Here is a 16,830-nt window from a genome sequence, read left to right as displayed (position 1 = left end):
AACCGACCACACGGGGTGAGTCTTAACCGACCACACTAACATTTGGAGATACAGCGCTTTGAAAACCTGGTTCTAATGGAGGCTCGACGGAGCTGGATTAAAAAATAAAACATCACTGTTGGTGAAGGAGGAGGGGCTACGCTAGCCGGAGCAATGCTAAAAGGTAAAAGGGAGGAGGGGGGGGGGGGGGGGGTACGTTTATAAACGTATTTGGCAAGAAAATAATGAAATGGGGGTCCGTAGCCTAATGCAGATCAAACCTGGGGGGGGGGGGGTCCTTGGAATTCTTCTCTTAAAGTTTGGGAACCAGTACAGTAGCTACACAATGTGATACAGTATATCTGACCAGCCGTCTGACCCGTAGGGTCACCCATGGGTCTGATGGTCCAGCCGTAAGGTCAGCCCTCAGAGCTCCGTGTCGGGCGTGTAGATGGACAGCGTCCGGGCCGAGGGGTCGGTGGCGTGGATCCAGCGGGGCATCCAGTAGTGGGAGATCCAGGCGGAGCGGCCCGGGTAGAACCTCTCAAACACCTGGCGGAAGTAGTACGCCTCCTTGGTGCCGGGGGGGAGGTGGGCGAAGGTCTGGGGAGCGGTCTCCATCTGGGAGGCATTCACCTGGGAGAGAGAGAGAGAGAGAGAGAGAGAGAGAGAGAGAGAGAGACCTTCACTTAGAGAGTAGAGAGAGACCCAAACCCGACCCGACGTTTTAGGGCGAGGTTGGGCCTAAAATCTATGCTAATTAGTAATCAGGCCGGGTCTGACCCGGTTGGGGTCCAGTGTTAAAAACCAGTGTTGATTTTCGTCGACTAAATACCAAGAGGAAAAATGTCCGTTGACGAGTGGACAACAGATCCAGTACAAGTCATTTTACACTTGGTTGCATGCTGAAAAAAGCAGATCTACAAGCTCGCAGCGCGTTGCAATTCAATTCAATTCAAAGGGCTTTATTGGCATGAGAAAACATACGTTTACATTGCCAAAGCAGAAAGAACAATACAACAATACAGCAATACAATCAAAACAAAAATGATGTACTTTGAAGGTCAGAATCTTCAATAGATCAACTTCTATGTACCAAGATCACTCGATGCAGGTATAGTGCAGGAATATACACAATGATTAGTCTTCAGGGTGGTTGTGTTCCATTTGATATCCTTCTCCTATCACAGCAACTCACAAATCTTGCTGCTGTGTTTGCACATTGTTGTACTTCGCCCAGCAGATATGGGAGTTTTTTTTGTCATTGGTCATGTTTTCAAAATCTCCGTGTGTGGTTGTAATCTGTGGGAAGTATGTGTCTCTGATGTCTTGGTACAATGGACAGATGGTTAGGAAGCGTTGCAGCGCGACGCGTTGCGAGCTTGTAGATCTGCTATTTCCATAAAGTCTAAAAATCAGCCACAACGATGCCATCAAGGCCCGCCTAAATAAATTTTTAGTCGACTAAATCTACGGTTGATTTAGTCGACTAAAACTCGACTAACACTAAATCATTCCAGATGACTAAAATGTGACCCGTGTGTACGGGGACATACAGATACAGACTAGAGCGCCGTGGTGGAGAAAACACCCTCCATGAATAAATGCAGTCCATTTACCACATGTTGCTGCAAATCTTCTCCCTAATTATCAGCACTGCATCAGTGGCTAACCTGAATGTACTGTGTGTGTGTGTGTGTGTGTGTGTGTGTGTGTGCGTGTGTGTGTGTGTGTGCGTGTGTGTGTGTGTGCGTGTGTGTGCGTGTGTGTGCGTGCATGCGTGCGTGTGTGCGTGCGTTAAACGGCGGGGATGCGGTAAGGGGCGACCGCGTGCTAAAAAAAGACGGGCGTGGGAGCGGCGAAACAAAACAGCTCTTAACCCGTTCTGACCTGAGATCAGATTCTATAAATGTTCTTCTACATCCTGACAGTTTTCCATTCTGACCTGAGATCAGATTCTATAAATGTTCTTCTACATCCTGACAGTTTTCCATTCTGACCTGAGATCAGATTCTATGAATGTTCTTCTACATCCTGACAGGTTTCTGAAAAAGCTATGTTTCTAATGTCAGTCGTTCTTCCATTTAAAAAAAATAGCAGACCTACAAGCTCGTAGCGCGCCACCGAGTGGCGCGCTACGAGCTTGTAGATCTGCTATTTTTCAATAGCTAAAGCATAACGTAATAATGCTAACACCAAAATGGGTTCCGGCCCAAAATGGGTTAATTTCCTGGTGGAAATCAACCATCCGTCACTCAAACATAACGACAGCCTGCTGATCAGGACTCTAGACCAACAATACATCTATACAGCATGGAGGGGGGGGGGGGGTCCTAAAGGACCGCACGTACACACACACACACACACACACACACACACACACACACACACACACACCTCCCCCTCCCCACCTCACACACACACCTCCCCCTCCCCAGGGACTGTGGTGTGCAGTGAGAACAGGTCCAGGTGTGAACAAGCCTGTCACAGTTAATGTTAATTATAATCTCTTTGAGAGATAATCGCTATCCATCTCTCTACCATCACGCCAGGAGAGAGAGAGATATTCAAACACAACTGCCTCGATATTCACTATTGTGTTACATTGTGTTGCTTCAGAACCATGGATAGCTCCTACACAGTGTTACACACTTCAGCACCATGGATAGCTCCTACACTGTTACACACTTCAGCACCATGGATAGCTCCTACACAGTGTTACACACTTCAGCACCATGGATAGCTCCTACACTGTTACACACTTCAGCACCATGGATAGCTCCTACACAGTGTTACACACTTCAGGACCATGGATAGCTCCTACACTGTGTTACACACTTCAGCACCATGGATAGCTCCTACACAGTGTTACACACTTCAGCACCATGGATAGCTCCTACACAGTGTTACACACTTCAGCACCATGGATAGCTCCTACACTGTTACACACTTCAGCACCATGGATAGCTCCTACACAGTGTTACACACTTCAGCACCATGGATAGCTCCTACACAGTGTTACACACTTCAGCACCATGGATAGCTCCTACACTGTTACACACTTCAGCACCATGGATAGCTCCTACAATGTTACACACTTCAGCACCATGGATAGCTCCTACAGTGTTACTTCAGCACCATGGATAGCTCCTACACTGTTACACACTTCAGCACCATGGATAGCTCCTACACAGTGTTACACACTTCAGCACCATGGATAGCTCCTACACAGTTACACACTTCAGCACCATGGATAGCTCCTACACTGTTACACACTTCAGCACCATGGATAGCTCCTACATTGTTACACACTTCAGCACCATGGATAGCTCCCACCGTGTTACACACTTCAGCACCATGGATAGCTCCTACACTGTTACACAATTCAGCACCATGGATAGCTCCCACCGTGTTACACACTTCAGCACCATGGATAGCTCCTACACTGTTACACAATTCAGCACCATGGATAGCTCCTACACTGTTACACACTTCAGCACCATGGATAGCTCCCACAGTGTTACACACTTCAGCACCATGGATAGCTCCTACACTGTTACACACTTCAGCACCATGGATAGCTCCTACAGTGTTACACACTTCAGCACCTTGGATAGCTCCTACATTGTTACACACTTCAGCACCATGGATAGCTCCTACACTGTTACACACTTCAGCACCTTGGATAGCTCCTACATTGTTACACACTTCAGCACCATGGATAGCTCCTACAGTGTTACACACTTCAGCACCTTGGATAGCTCCTACATTGTTACACACTTCAGCACCATGGATAGCTCCTACAGTGTTACACACTTCAGCACCATGGATAGCTCCTACACAGTGTTACACACTTCAGCACCATGGATAGCTCCCACCATAGTACATTTAACCCATTCTGACCTGAGATCAGATTCTAAAAATGTCTTCTACGTCAGTCACTCTTCGATTTTTCAAAAATAGCTACCTTGTAGCTACCTACAAGCTCGTAGTGCACCCCTCGGTGGCGTGCTATGAGCTTGTAGATCTGCTATATTTATATATGAACACTACATTTAAGCATTATGTCATACTTTAGCTGCTGAAAAATAGCAGATCTACAAGCTCGTAGTGCGGCACTAGATCTGCTATTTTTTTTTATCTTGAAAATGTTTAGAATCGGCCTCAGGTCCAAATGGATTAAGGATTAAGTTGTAATATGCTATTATTTTACTTATATTGAACCAATAGACAATTTAGTATAATTTAGAATATGTAAAGTTTTTCCCAATCAAATGGTACCTGGTCAGATAATGGTAAATGGTGCATTTATATAGCACCTTTATCCAAGGTGCTTTACATAGAGTGCACATTCACCCACTCACACACACACCTTTACATAGATTGTGCATTACATTCACCCACTCACACACACACCTTTACATAGATTGCACATTCACACACACACCTTTACATAGATTGTGCATTACATTCACCCATTCACACACCGATGGCGGAGGAAACCATGCAAGGCACCAACCTGCACATCAGGAGCAATCAGGGGTTCAGAGTCTTGCTCAACGACACTTTGACACTAACTCTGGGGGAAACCCTCAGGGATCGAACCGGTCACTCTACCGCTGGCCCACATAGCCTAAAACCACTTCCTTGAACTGACTTCATAAATGATGCCCCTATAGGCCTACGGACTGCAGTACCCACCTCGGCCTCCAGGTGCTCCTATAGGACTACAGACTGCAGTACCCACCTCGGCCTCCAGGTGCTCCTATAGGACTACAGACTGCAGTACCCACCTCGGCCTCCAGGTGCTCCTATAGGACTACAGACTGCAGTACCCACCTCGGCCTCCAGGTGCTCCTATAGGACTACAGACTGCAGTACCCACCTCGGCCTCCAGGTGCTCCTATAGGACTACAGACTGCAGTACCCACCTCTGCCTCCAGGTGCCCCTATAGGCCTACAGACTGCAGTACCCACCTTGACCTCTAGGTGCCCCTATAGGCCTACAGACTGCAGTACCCACCTCGGCCTCCAGGTGCCCCGATAGGACTACAGACTGCAGTACCCACCTCGGCCTCTATATGCTCCTATAGGCCTACAGACTGCAGTACTCACCTCGGCCTCCAGGTGCTCCTATAGGCCTACAGACTGCAGTACCCACCTCGGCCTCCAGGTGCCCCTATAGGACTACAGAGTGCAGTACCCACCTCGGCCTCCAGGTGCTCCTATAGGCCTACAGACTGCAGTACCCACCTCGGCCTCCAGGTGCCCCTATAGGACTACAGAGTGCAGTACCCACCTCGGCCTCCAGGTGCTCCTGCAGCACGGTGTACCAGGACTTCTTGACGGACATGACTCCGTCGCTGAAGGCCTCCTTCCTCCTCCACAGGATCTCGTCAGGGATCAGGTTTAACCCTTTGAAGGAGTCTCTGAGGAGGTGCTTCTCCACGCCGTTCTGGAAACACCGGCAGGATGGAACAATATTTAATAATCATTCATAATAATAATAACTATTGTTTCTGTGAAACATTGTATTATTGTGTTCCCTGTGTGTGGGTGTTCTGTGAAACCTTGTATTGCCGTGTTGTTGAAATGTGCTGCAAATAGAAGTGTCTTTAGCAAAAAACACAAAAAACATGCAGTAATCCTGGTCTCTAAACTGCCTCCCCCTGGCCAGCCGGGGCGCCTGATGGAGGGGAAAGGAACTGGTTGGAATAACGTGTTCCTTCCACGCGCTACGACGTCCAACCAGGGAAACTCCCCCCTGTCAGGTGTAAACGAGCAACTTGGACACTCAGGCATGAAGGAAGCATGAGTTCAAGTCCGTTGCTCTCCCCTTGTCCCCCATATATGGGGACTAGGTTGGTCTCCCCTTGTCCCCCATATATGGGGACTAGGTTGGTCTCCCCTTGTCCCCCATATATGGGGACTAGGTTGGTCTCCCCTTGTCCCACATATATGGGGACTAGGTTGGTCTCCCCTTGTCCCCCATATATGGGGACTAGGTTGGTCTCCCCTTGTCCCCCATATATGGGGACTAGGTTGGTCTCCCCTTGTCCCCCATATATGGAGACTAGGTTGGTCTCCTCTTGTCCCCCATATATGGGGACTAGGTTGGTCTCCCCTTGTCCCACATATATGGGGACTAGGTTGGTCTCCCCTTGTCCCCCATATATGGGGACTAGGTTGGTCTCCCCTTGTCCACCATATATGGGGACTAGGTTGGTCTCCCCTTGTCCCCCATATATGGAGACTAGGTTGGTCTCCTCTTGTCCCCCATATATGGGGACTAGGTTGGTCTCCCCTTGTCCCCCATATATGGGGACTAGGTTGGTCTCCCCATGTCCCCCATATATGGGGACTAGGTTGGTCTCCTCTTGTCCCCCATATATGGGGACTAGGTTGCTCTCCCCTTGTCCCCCATATATGGAGACTAGGTTGGTCTCCTCTTGTCCCCCATATATGGGGACTAGGTTGGTCTCCCCTTGTCCCCCATATATGGGGACTAGGTTGGTCTCCCCATGTCCCCCATATATGGGGACTAGGTTGGTCTCCTCTTGTCCCCCATATATGGGGACTAGGTTGCTCTCCCCTTGTCCCCCATATATGGGGACTAGGTTGCTCTCCCCTTGTCCCCCATATATGGGGACTAGGTTGGTCTCCCCTTGTCCCCCATATATGGGGACTAGGTTGGCGGAGGGTGTGTAGAGCCCAGGATCACATTAGATGAGTGTCTTGAGCATCACTGGAAAACAGTGCTGAGTCACACACGCACACACGCACGCACACACACACGCACACGCACACACGCACGCAGAGATCATGGAGGACAGTGCACTGACCTTGGGCGTCCTCATCTCTTCGGGCAGGGACAGGTAGTACGCTGTGAACCTGTGGTCCAGGAATGGAACCCTCAACTCCAACCTGAAACCAGACACGATACACTCACTGTAGGATGCAACATAACATTGACAGCTATGAGGTGATGAAAGCTTGACCTGCATAAAAACAGTTAAACTACTTGTCGCTAAACTACTTGGATTGGCCGCATTGGACAATCATTTTTTGGGTTGGGATTTAGTGACACAAAAGGATATGCATATTAATGACCCCTGGCACGCACGCACGCACGCACACACACACACACACACACACACACACACACACAATATCATATTGACAAGTTGTACACAGGGAACGAGACCGAATGAAAAGGTATTGATTGAACAGTCTGGTTTCCATTTCCATAGAAATTCCCAGAGAGCTCAATCAGTGTGATTCTGGAAGCCATCCAACAAAGAGGATATTTATTTAGCATATATTCTATCAAACAAAGAGAATATTTATTTAGCATATATTCTATCAAGCCAAACCACTCGTCTACTGTTCCTTTGAGGGCTGAGTAATTTATTCATCCAATCCACTTCTGGTATGATGTGGCAGGATTCAGTGCGTTCGGTAAATGCACACGCACGCAAGCACGCACGCACGCACGCACGCACGCACCAAGAGAGCACATCCAAGCATAAAATTACTTGTCTTTTAGTTCTATTGGATCTCTTCTCCACCCTAACATTTTTATCTAGTTTTTATTTGTAGTCTTTGGTTTTAGTCGGCATAGTTTAGTTTTATATTTAGTTTCTGTCAGTGAAGAAGGAATTCATAGGTTAGTTTTATATTTAGTGTCAGTGAAGAAGGAATTCATAGGTTAGTTTTATATTTAGTTTCTGTCAGTGAAGAAGTAATTCATATAGTTTTATATTTAGTATCGGACAGTGAAGAAGGAATTCATTCATGTTCGATGTTTAATGTGACACTGTGCATGTTGTTCGTGGTTGTTTTTGTGGTTTTTAAATGAACTTGTGTTTTTTAATGTTTTACTGTAAAGCACTTTGGTACAACGTTGTTGTTTTAAAATGTGCTATATAAATAAAGATGGTATGGTATGGTATGGTAAGAAGGAATTCATATAGTTTTATATTTAGTATCTGTCAGTGAAGAAGGAATTCATATAGTTTTATATTTAGTATCTGTCAGTGAAGAAGGAATTCATATAGTTTTATATTTAGTATCTGTCAGTGAAGAAGGAATTCATAGGTTAGTTTTATATTTAGTATCTGTCAGTGAAGAAGGAATTCATAGGTTAGTTTTATATTTAGTATCTGTCAGTGAAGAAGGAATTCATAGGTTAGTTTTATATTTAGTATCTGTCAGTGAAGACGGAATTCATGGGTTAGTTTTATATTTAGTATCTGTCAGTGAAGAAGGAATTCATAGGTTAGTTTTATATTTAGTATCTGTCAGTGAAGAAGGAATTCATGGGTTAGTTTTATATTTAGTATCTGTCAGTGAAGAAGGAATTCATATAGTTTTATATTTAGTATCTGTCAGTGAGGAAGGAATTCATAGGTTAGTTTTATATTTAGTATCTGTCAGTGAAGAAGGAATTCATATAGTTTTATATTTAGTATCTGTCAGTGAGGAAGGAATTCATAGGTTAGTTTTATATTTAGTATCTGTCAGTGAAGAAGGAATTCATGGGTTAGTTTTATATTTAGTATCTGTCAGTGAAGAAGGAATTCATGGGTTAGTTTTATATTTAGTATCTGTCAGTGAAGAAGGAATTCATGGGTTAGTTTTATATTTAGTATCTGTCAGTGAAGAAGGAATTCATGGGTTAGTTTTATATTTAGTATCGGTCAGTGAAGAAGGAATTCATATAGTTTTATATTTAGTATCTGTCAGTGAAGAAGGAAATAAGGAATTCATAGGTTAGTTTTATATTTAGTATCCGTCAGTGAAGAAGGAATTCATATAGTTTTATATTTAGTATCTGTCAGTGAAGAAGGAATTCATATAGTTTTATATTTAGTATCGGTCAGTGAAGAAGGAATTCATAGGTTAGTTTTATATTTAGTATCTGTCAGTGAAGAAGGAATTCATAGCGGTTAGTTTTATATTTAGTATCTGTCAGTGAAGAAGGAATTCATAGTTTAGTTTTATATTTAGCATCTGTCAGTGAAGAAGGAATTCATAGGTTAGTTTTATATTTAGTATCTGTCAGTGAAGAAGGAATTTATATAGTTTTATATTTAGTATCTGTCAGTGAGGAAGGAATTCATAGGTTAGTTTTATATTTAGTATCTGTCAGTGAAGAAGGAATTCATGGGTTAGTTTTATATTTAGTATCTGTCAGTGAAGAAGGAATTCATGGGTTAGTTTTATATTTAGTATCTGTCAGTGAAGAAGGAATTCATATAGTTTTATATTTAGTATCTGTCAGTGAAGAAGGAATTCATGGGTTAGTTTTATATTTAGTATCTGTCAGTGAAGAAGGAATTCATGGGTTAGTTTTATATTTAGTATCTGTCAGTGAAGAAGGAATTCATAGGTTAGTTTTATATTTAGTATCTGTCAGTGAAGAAGGAATTCATAGGTTAGTTTTATATTTAGTATCTGTCAGTGAAGAAGGAATTCATAGGTTAGTTTTATATTTAGTATCTGTCAGTGAAGAAGGAATTCATAGGTTAGTTTTATATTCAGTTTCTGTCAGTGAAGAAGGAATTCATAGGTTAGTTTTATATTTAGTTTCTGTCAGTGAAGAAGGAATTCATAGGTTAGTTTTATATTTAGTATCTGTCAGTGAAGAAGGAATTCATAGGTTAGTTTTATATTTAGTATCTGTCAGTGAAGAAGGAATTCATAGGTTAGTTTTATATTCAGTTTCTGTCAGTGAAGAAGGAATTCATAGGTTAGTTTTATATTTAGTTTCTGTCAGTGAAGAAGGAATTCATAGGTTAGTTTTATATTTAGTATCTGTCAGTGAAGAAGGAATTCATAAGTTAGTTTTATATTTAGTATCTGTCAGTGAAGAAGGAATTCATATAGTTTTATATTTAGTATCTGTCAGTGAAGAAGGAATTCATATAGTTTTATATTTAGTATCTGTCAGTGAGGAAGGAATTCATAGGTTAGTTTTATATTTAGTATCTGTCAGTGAAGAAGGAATTCATATAGTTTTATATTTAGTATCTGTCAGTGAGGAAGGAATTCATAGGTTAGTTTTATATTTAGTATCTGTCAGTGAAGAAGGAATTCATGGGTTAGTTTTATATTTAGTATCTGTCAGTGAAGAAGGAATTCATAGGTTAGTTTTATATTTAGTATCTGTCAGTGAAGAAGGAATTCATAGGTTAGTTTTATATTCAGTTTCTGTCAGTGAAGAAGGAATTTCACAAACATTTTTCATCAGCCAAATACAGATTTTGGGGGTCCTTGACATGAAATAGTTTGAGAACCACTGACACAGAAATATAGAAACATGAGGGTTTTTCAGAAAACTGTCAGGATTTAGAAGACATTTGTAGAATCAACCTGCTTGAGGTTCAGTCACTGAAGGGCTTACAGTGACATCTAGTGGAAGGAAACGGTAACACAGTGTAGTAACAAACCTCTGCATTCGGGTCCAGGGAGGAACCAAAAGGACCTCTATGTGTGACTAACGTAACCAAATGGACCCCAACAGAACAAAGGATTGTACAGTAACAGTATGTACAGTACAGCATGTTGGGGGTCCAGAGGGGGTCCATCATGGCCTATAATGCACATCAAACAAACACAGTTTAAACCCATTTTGACCTGAGATCAGATTCTACAAATGTTCTTCTACATCCTGACAGTTATCTGAAAAAACTGTGTTTCTATGTCAGTCGTTCTTCGATTTTTCAAAAAATAGCAGACCTGCGGTATGAGCTTGTAGATCTGATGTTTTTCAATAGCTAAACCATGACATAATGCTAGCACCAAAAGGGGTTCGCGCTCAGAATGGGTTAACTATTCCCCCCCCCCCCCCCCCCCCCCCCAAGTCTGTATGTATACGGACGTCGACACTAGGTGGCGTCATATCCCAGGTCCATGTCGTCGTTTATTACCATTTATTATTGCTCTGTAAACCTTGCTATATAAATATATATTTTTTTAATTTTAAGATGTATTTTTTTTTGTTGCTTTTTCTGCCTTTATTGATAGATTGGTAGTAGACTGACAGGGAATGGGGAGAGAGATGTGTGGGGGGGGGGAGCATATAAATACATCTTTAACCCATTCTGATCTGAGATCAGATTCTAAAAAATGTCTTCTACATCCTGACAGTTTTCTGAAAAAGCTATGTTTCTATATGTCAGTCGTTCTTCGATTTTTCAAAAATAGCAGACCTACAAGCTCATAGCGCGCCACTCGGTGGCGCGCCATGAGCTTGTAGATCTGCTGTTTTTCAATAGCTTAAAGCATAACATGATGCTAAAACACCAAAAGGGGTTAATATTAATATCGTTACCCGTGTGCTGCGGTCGTGCGGTCGGCGCGGAGGTTGTCGAACAGGTAGAGTTCCTTCAGCAGACGGACGCTGTCCTCCGCTGCCATCTTTGGACTGGGAGCCTATCACAGCATCACGTTGTATTAACTTCATTAACTGACCAATAGGAGCCTATCACAGCATCACGTTGTATTAACTTCATTAACTGACCAATAGGAGCCTATAGTTCAGTTCACAATCACAACATCACAGCATCACGTCTTATTAACTTAATTAACTGACCAATAGTAGTCCCTCCCCCTTTCAGAACAACGAGTGGCCCAGGAAATAAATCCCAATGCATTTGTCCCATATAGGCATTTCTTAAAGTATTTATTTAAAGACGGTTACGCCGCGGACAAAGCCAACTCGGATCGTGACAAATCATGACAATGAACACAATGTTTTGGGCTGATCAAATAATTTATAAGAAGAAAAACAAAGTTTCCTGGGAGCTGATCCACATTGTGGACAACCCTTATATATATTTATTAGAGCTGGGACTCGATTAAAAAAATATATCTAATTAATCAGAGGCTTTGTAGTTAATTAATCTCGATTAATCGCATTTTAATCGCATATCAATATTTAACCCGAGAACAGTGAGAAACCTTTTTTTTCAAATGTTTTTGGTATCCCAGTGAATAGTGACTACGGGATTCCACTCATTTTCAACATTTTACTGTCATTAATATACCTTAGAGTTGTTGTGTGGATATAATAAGAAAGTCCCCCCAATTATGTGTTGCCTAGAACTGGAGGTCTGAAAAAAAAATCAGTAACATTATGAAATACATCTCAGTGACATCACAAAAATGTACTTCATAATGTTACTGTTTTTTTTCAGACCTTCAGTTCTATAGGCAACACAGAATGGGGGGACTTTTTATTATTTCCAGTGCACACAACTCCATAGAAAAATGCGTTTTATCCCAACAGTGATATATAGGCAGGTGATTTATATAGGCAGCAAGTGCCTACATAAAGTGTCTTCAGTGTGTATATGAATACTCAAATGTGCTTTACATGGCTGGGCATGAGAAAACAAATAAAAACAACTTTATTATGGGGGAAACAAAAAGGTGCGATTAATTTATCTGTAGTTAATCGCGATACATTTTTCTGTAGTTAATTAATCTCGATTAACGCGTTAAAGTCCCGGCCCTAATATTTATAGAATTTCCTGGAGATGTGCGTATGCTTCCTTTTGGATCCTATCTGTAACGATATATTACCTGTATCGAAATATCGATTTTAATTTAAAAAATTAAAAAATAAGTATATCGATATGTAAACGGAAAATATCGTATCGTTTGACTTTGTATCTTATCGTATCGCGAATGGAAATAATCAATTTAATCAATACTCATCAAGTCATCGTGTACTTAAGAAGAATAAAGGAGGGTTTAATTACCTTTCCTACACTTGGATAAATGTGTGTATTATCTGTGTTCATGTCAAGGTGTGGGTTTGTCCATAATGTGTGTATTCTCTGTGTTCATGTCAAGGTGAGGGTTTGTCCATAATGTGTGTATTCTCTGTGTTCATGTCAAGGTGAGGGTTTGTCCATAATGTGTGTATTCTCTGTGTTCGTGTCAAGGTGAGGGTTTGTCCATAATGTGTGTATTCTCTGTGTTCGTGTCAAGGTGAGTAGTACAGTCGCTGGAGGGGGGTCTCCTGCACCCCCCGGAAATATACTTCTAATCAGTGTTTTCTTATTGGAAAAAATGTGCTGAACATGATGAGCTATGATAAAAAGTTGTCAAAATGTCCCACCTACCTCAAAACCCCCTTTTTGGTATATGGCTCTGGCGAAATTGTGCAAAGGCAAATATTAATTCACTAAAATTACATAAATAGACATGGTAGTCTGAAATTGGTCATGAAGTATCTTGACACATAGGGGTAAGTAGCAGAACAGGATTTGGGGGGTTGCTACCATTATATTCTGAATTATGACCCACATCATCCTCAAAAACACAAAATAATATGGTGTCCGCTTGGCTAATAACAACAAAGATGGTTATTTTACAACACATTATGGTGAGAATCACTGCCTCACTTGTATATAGAAAACTTCCCATATCCCTAAGCTTCAATTTGAGCCAAAGATAACCTTTCTATCTTGTAAATTACTCTTTCTGTAGCCAAAATTCTGAACTATACCTCAAATCGGTGAAAATTGTATATTTAGTCAGTATCAGCTATTTGGAATAAATGAATGAATGACTGAGTTTGAACTGACTCCACATTATGGAATATTTCTTACTTGAATAAGCTATGTTAAAAAGTTTGCAAAGTTTCCCATCTACCATCTTTATGCAAATGAGTGCCTCCATTATCAAAATAATCGATTTTCACTATATCTCAGCCAATATTGCACTTAAATGAACAAATAAGGTGTCTAGACCTATGTTTTGAGGGTCAAGGATCTCAGTGAAACTATTCTTAAAGTGACCACATGTGCCCGTGGCATGCTGGTGTACAAATCAGTGCCGATTAAATATCTATCTCGTCGGCTTCTTGTCCATGCTCTCCAGACAGTGTCAAGGAGATCAACCAGTGAGGTTGGTAGGACTGCACCGCAGGACACACTGGATTAAAAAACTCAACCACCCCTGTCCTTCATCATAGGGTTTTGGTTTTTCCAAAAAAGCTTCATCAGCTCGCTTGTATAAGGCAACACGGTGGTTCTCTTCAGAGCAGAGTAGCATGGAGCAAGACGAGCCAGGTCAACTTTAGATTTAGAAATGAGTTTGTCATCTGCCCCCACCACTCTTTCACTGAAGACTCACAATTCAAATAGCTCTATAGCTCTAGCCAAGCCATGTGGCTCATAGGGCAGGAGCCTAACAAGTACACTCCCTGACATGACTAGTATGTATGTATATACTATACCTCAAATCGGTGAAAATTGTATATTCAGTCAGTATCAGCTATACATTTTGAATGAATAACTGAGTTTGAACTGACTACACATTATGGAATATTTCTTACTTGAATAAGCTATGTTATAAAATTGGCAAAGTGTCCAATCTACCATTTTTATGCAAATGAGTGTCACCATTATCAAGACAATCGATTTTCACTATATCTATATTGCACTTAAATGAACAAATAAGGTGTCTAGACCTATGTTTTGAGGGTCTCAGTTAACCTATTCTTAAAGTGACCACATGTGCCCCGTGGCATGCTAGTGTACAAATCTGTGCCGCCTTTACAATAAAGTCACATTTATACGTAAGAGATACCAATATTGCATATAACATCTAGGTGCTGTGTTTTTAAGCAAGCTTTATAATTTAGAATATACTGTAGAATAACATCACAAACTAAAAACATCCTTAGTATGAACAATAGTATACGGCAGTATACACACTAGACTATAGAATGGCCTGCAATATGCAGTACAAAATTCAAACAGTCACAGAATCCTGTAACAGTATTCAATCCTATTCCTGTACACACTCAAAGGCAAAAATGTAAGCAACAGTGTACAAACAGTGACCACCCTAGCCTGCACCATAAAGGACAAAATGCACAGTCACATGAATCCGTCATCGTGTTCATAGAACTCATCAGTCTTCTTTGTCTGCTTGTCTTGTCTTGTCTTATTTGCCTTTACACAATTTCGCCAGAGCCATATACCAAAAAGGGGGTTTTGAGGTAGGTGGGACATTTTGACAACTTTTTATCATAGCTCATCATGTTCAGCACATTTTTTCCAATAAGAAAACACTGATTAGAAGTATATTTCCGGGGGGTGCAGGAGACCCCCCTCCAGCGACTAGACTAGAGGGTTTGTCCATAATGTGTGTATTCTCTGTGTTCGTGTCAAGGTGAGGGTTTGTCCATAATGTGTGTATTCTCTGTGTTCATGTCAAGGTGAGGGTTTGTCCATAATGTGTGTATTCTCTGTGTTCATGTCAAGGTGAGGGTTTGTCCATAATGTGTGTATTCTTTGTGTTCATGACAAGGTGAGGGTTTGTCCATAATGTGTGTATTCTCTGTGTTCATGTCAAGGTGAGGGTTTGTCCATAATGTGTGCATTCTCTGTGTTCATGTCAAGGTGTGGGTTTGTCCATAATGTGTGTATTATCTGTGTTCATGTCAAGGTGTGGGTTTGTCCATAATGTGTGTATTCTCTGTGTTCATGTCAAGGTGAGGGTTTGTCCATAATGTGTGTATTCTCTGTGTTCGTGTCAAGGTGTGGGTTTGTCCATAATGTGTGTATTCTCTGTGTTCATGTCAGGGTGAGGGTTTGTCCATAATGTGTGTATTCTCTGTGTTCATGTCAAGGTGAGGGTTTGTCCATAATGTGTGTATTCTCTGTGTTCATGTCAAGGTGAGGGTTTGTCCATAATGTGTGTATTCTCTGTGTTCATGTCAAGGTGTGGGTTTGTCCATAATGTGTTCAAATGTAATGTCCATCTATTTGCCAGAGAATCACCTCGTTTACTCATCTATATCCATAATAATAAAAAACCTGCACTATCCACAAGTTTCACACAGATTTTATGTATTTGCTAAAATAGATACTGTATCGATTTCGAATCATTGAATCGTATCTACTCACCTTGTGAAAGTAGATGTACTCACCTTGTGAGAGTAGATGTACTCGCCTTGTGAGAGTAGATGTACTCACCTTGTGAGAGTAGATGTACTCACCTTGTGAGAGTAGATGTACTCACCTTGTGAAAGTAGATGTATCCTTGGGTCAGCTCGTCCGCTCCCTCCCCCGAGAAGATGACCACACTGTCTGTCTTCTCCTGGATGTACTTCGACACCAGGTACATTCCTAACGTACAGATAAATATTATTATGTACTTCTGAATGTACACCAGGTACATTCCTAACGTACAGATAAATATTATTATGTACTTCTGAATGTACACCAGGAACATTCCTAACGTACAGATACATATTATTATGTACTTCTGAATGTACACCAGGAACATTCCTAACGTACAGATAAATATTATTATGTACTTCTGAATGTACACCAGGAACATTCCTAACGTATAGATACATATTAATGTACTTCTGAATGTACACCAGGAACATTCCTAACGTACAGATAAATATTATTATGTACTTCTGAATGTACACCAGGTACATTCCTAACGTACAGATACATATTATTATGTACTTCTGAATGTACACCAGGTACATTCCTAACGTACAGATAAATATTATTATGTACTTCTGAATGTACACCAGGTACATTCCTAACGTACAGATACATATTATTATGTACTTCTGAATGTACACCAGGTACATTCCTAACGTACAGATAAATATTATTATGTACTTCTGAATGTACACCAGGTACATTCCTAACGTACAGATAAATATTATTATGTACTTCTGAATGTACACCAGGTACATTCCTAACGTACAGATACATATTATTATGTACTTCTGAATGTACACCAGGTACATTCCTAACGTACAGATACATATTATTATGTACTTCTGAATGTACACCAGGTACATTC

At 41.4% G+C, this 16,830-nt stretch overlaps 1 protein-coding gene across 1 annotated transcript in view; it reads right to left on the bottom strand.

Annotated features, from left to right (window-relative positions):
- Positions 1-396: 396 nt before the first annotated feature.
- asns (asparagine synthetase) overlaps positions 397-16,830 on the bottom strand; it is a 29,422-nt gene continuing 12,988 nt past the window's right edge. The window contains exons 8-12 of the mRNA XM_080787997.1: positions 16,024-16,130; positions 11,315-11,415; positions 6,822-6,903; positions 5,279-5,434; positions 397-615 (exon numbers count right to left, since the gene is read on the bottom strand). Of these exons, the coding sequence (XP_080644123.1) occupies positions 406-615; positions 5,279-5,434; positions 6,822-6,903; positions 11,315-11,415; positions 16,024-16,130 (656 nt within the window). The 3' untranslated portion in view covers positions 397-405. The remainder of the gene's footprint in view (positions 616-5,278; positions 5,435-6,821; positions 6,904-11,314; positions 11,416-16,023; positions 16,131-16,830) is intronic.

Source organism: Protomyctophum bolini (assembly GCF_963924005.1).
Source record: "Protomyctophum bolini genome assembly, chromosome: 17".
In the NCBI taxonomy this organism is placed as follows: domain Eukaryota; kingdom Metazoa; phylum Chordata; class Actinopteri; order Myctophiformes; family Myctophidae; genus Protomyctophum; species Protomyctophum bolini.
This window is presented reverse-complemented; position numbering and strand designations above follow the sequence as displayed.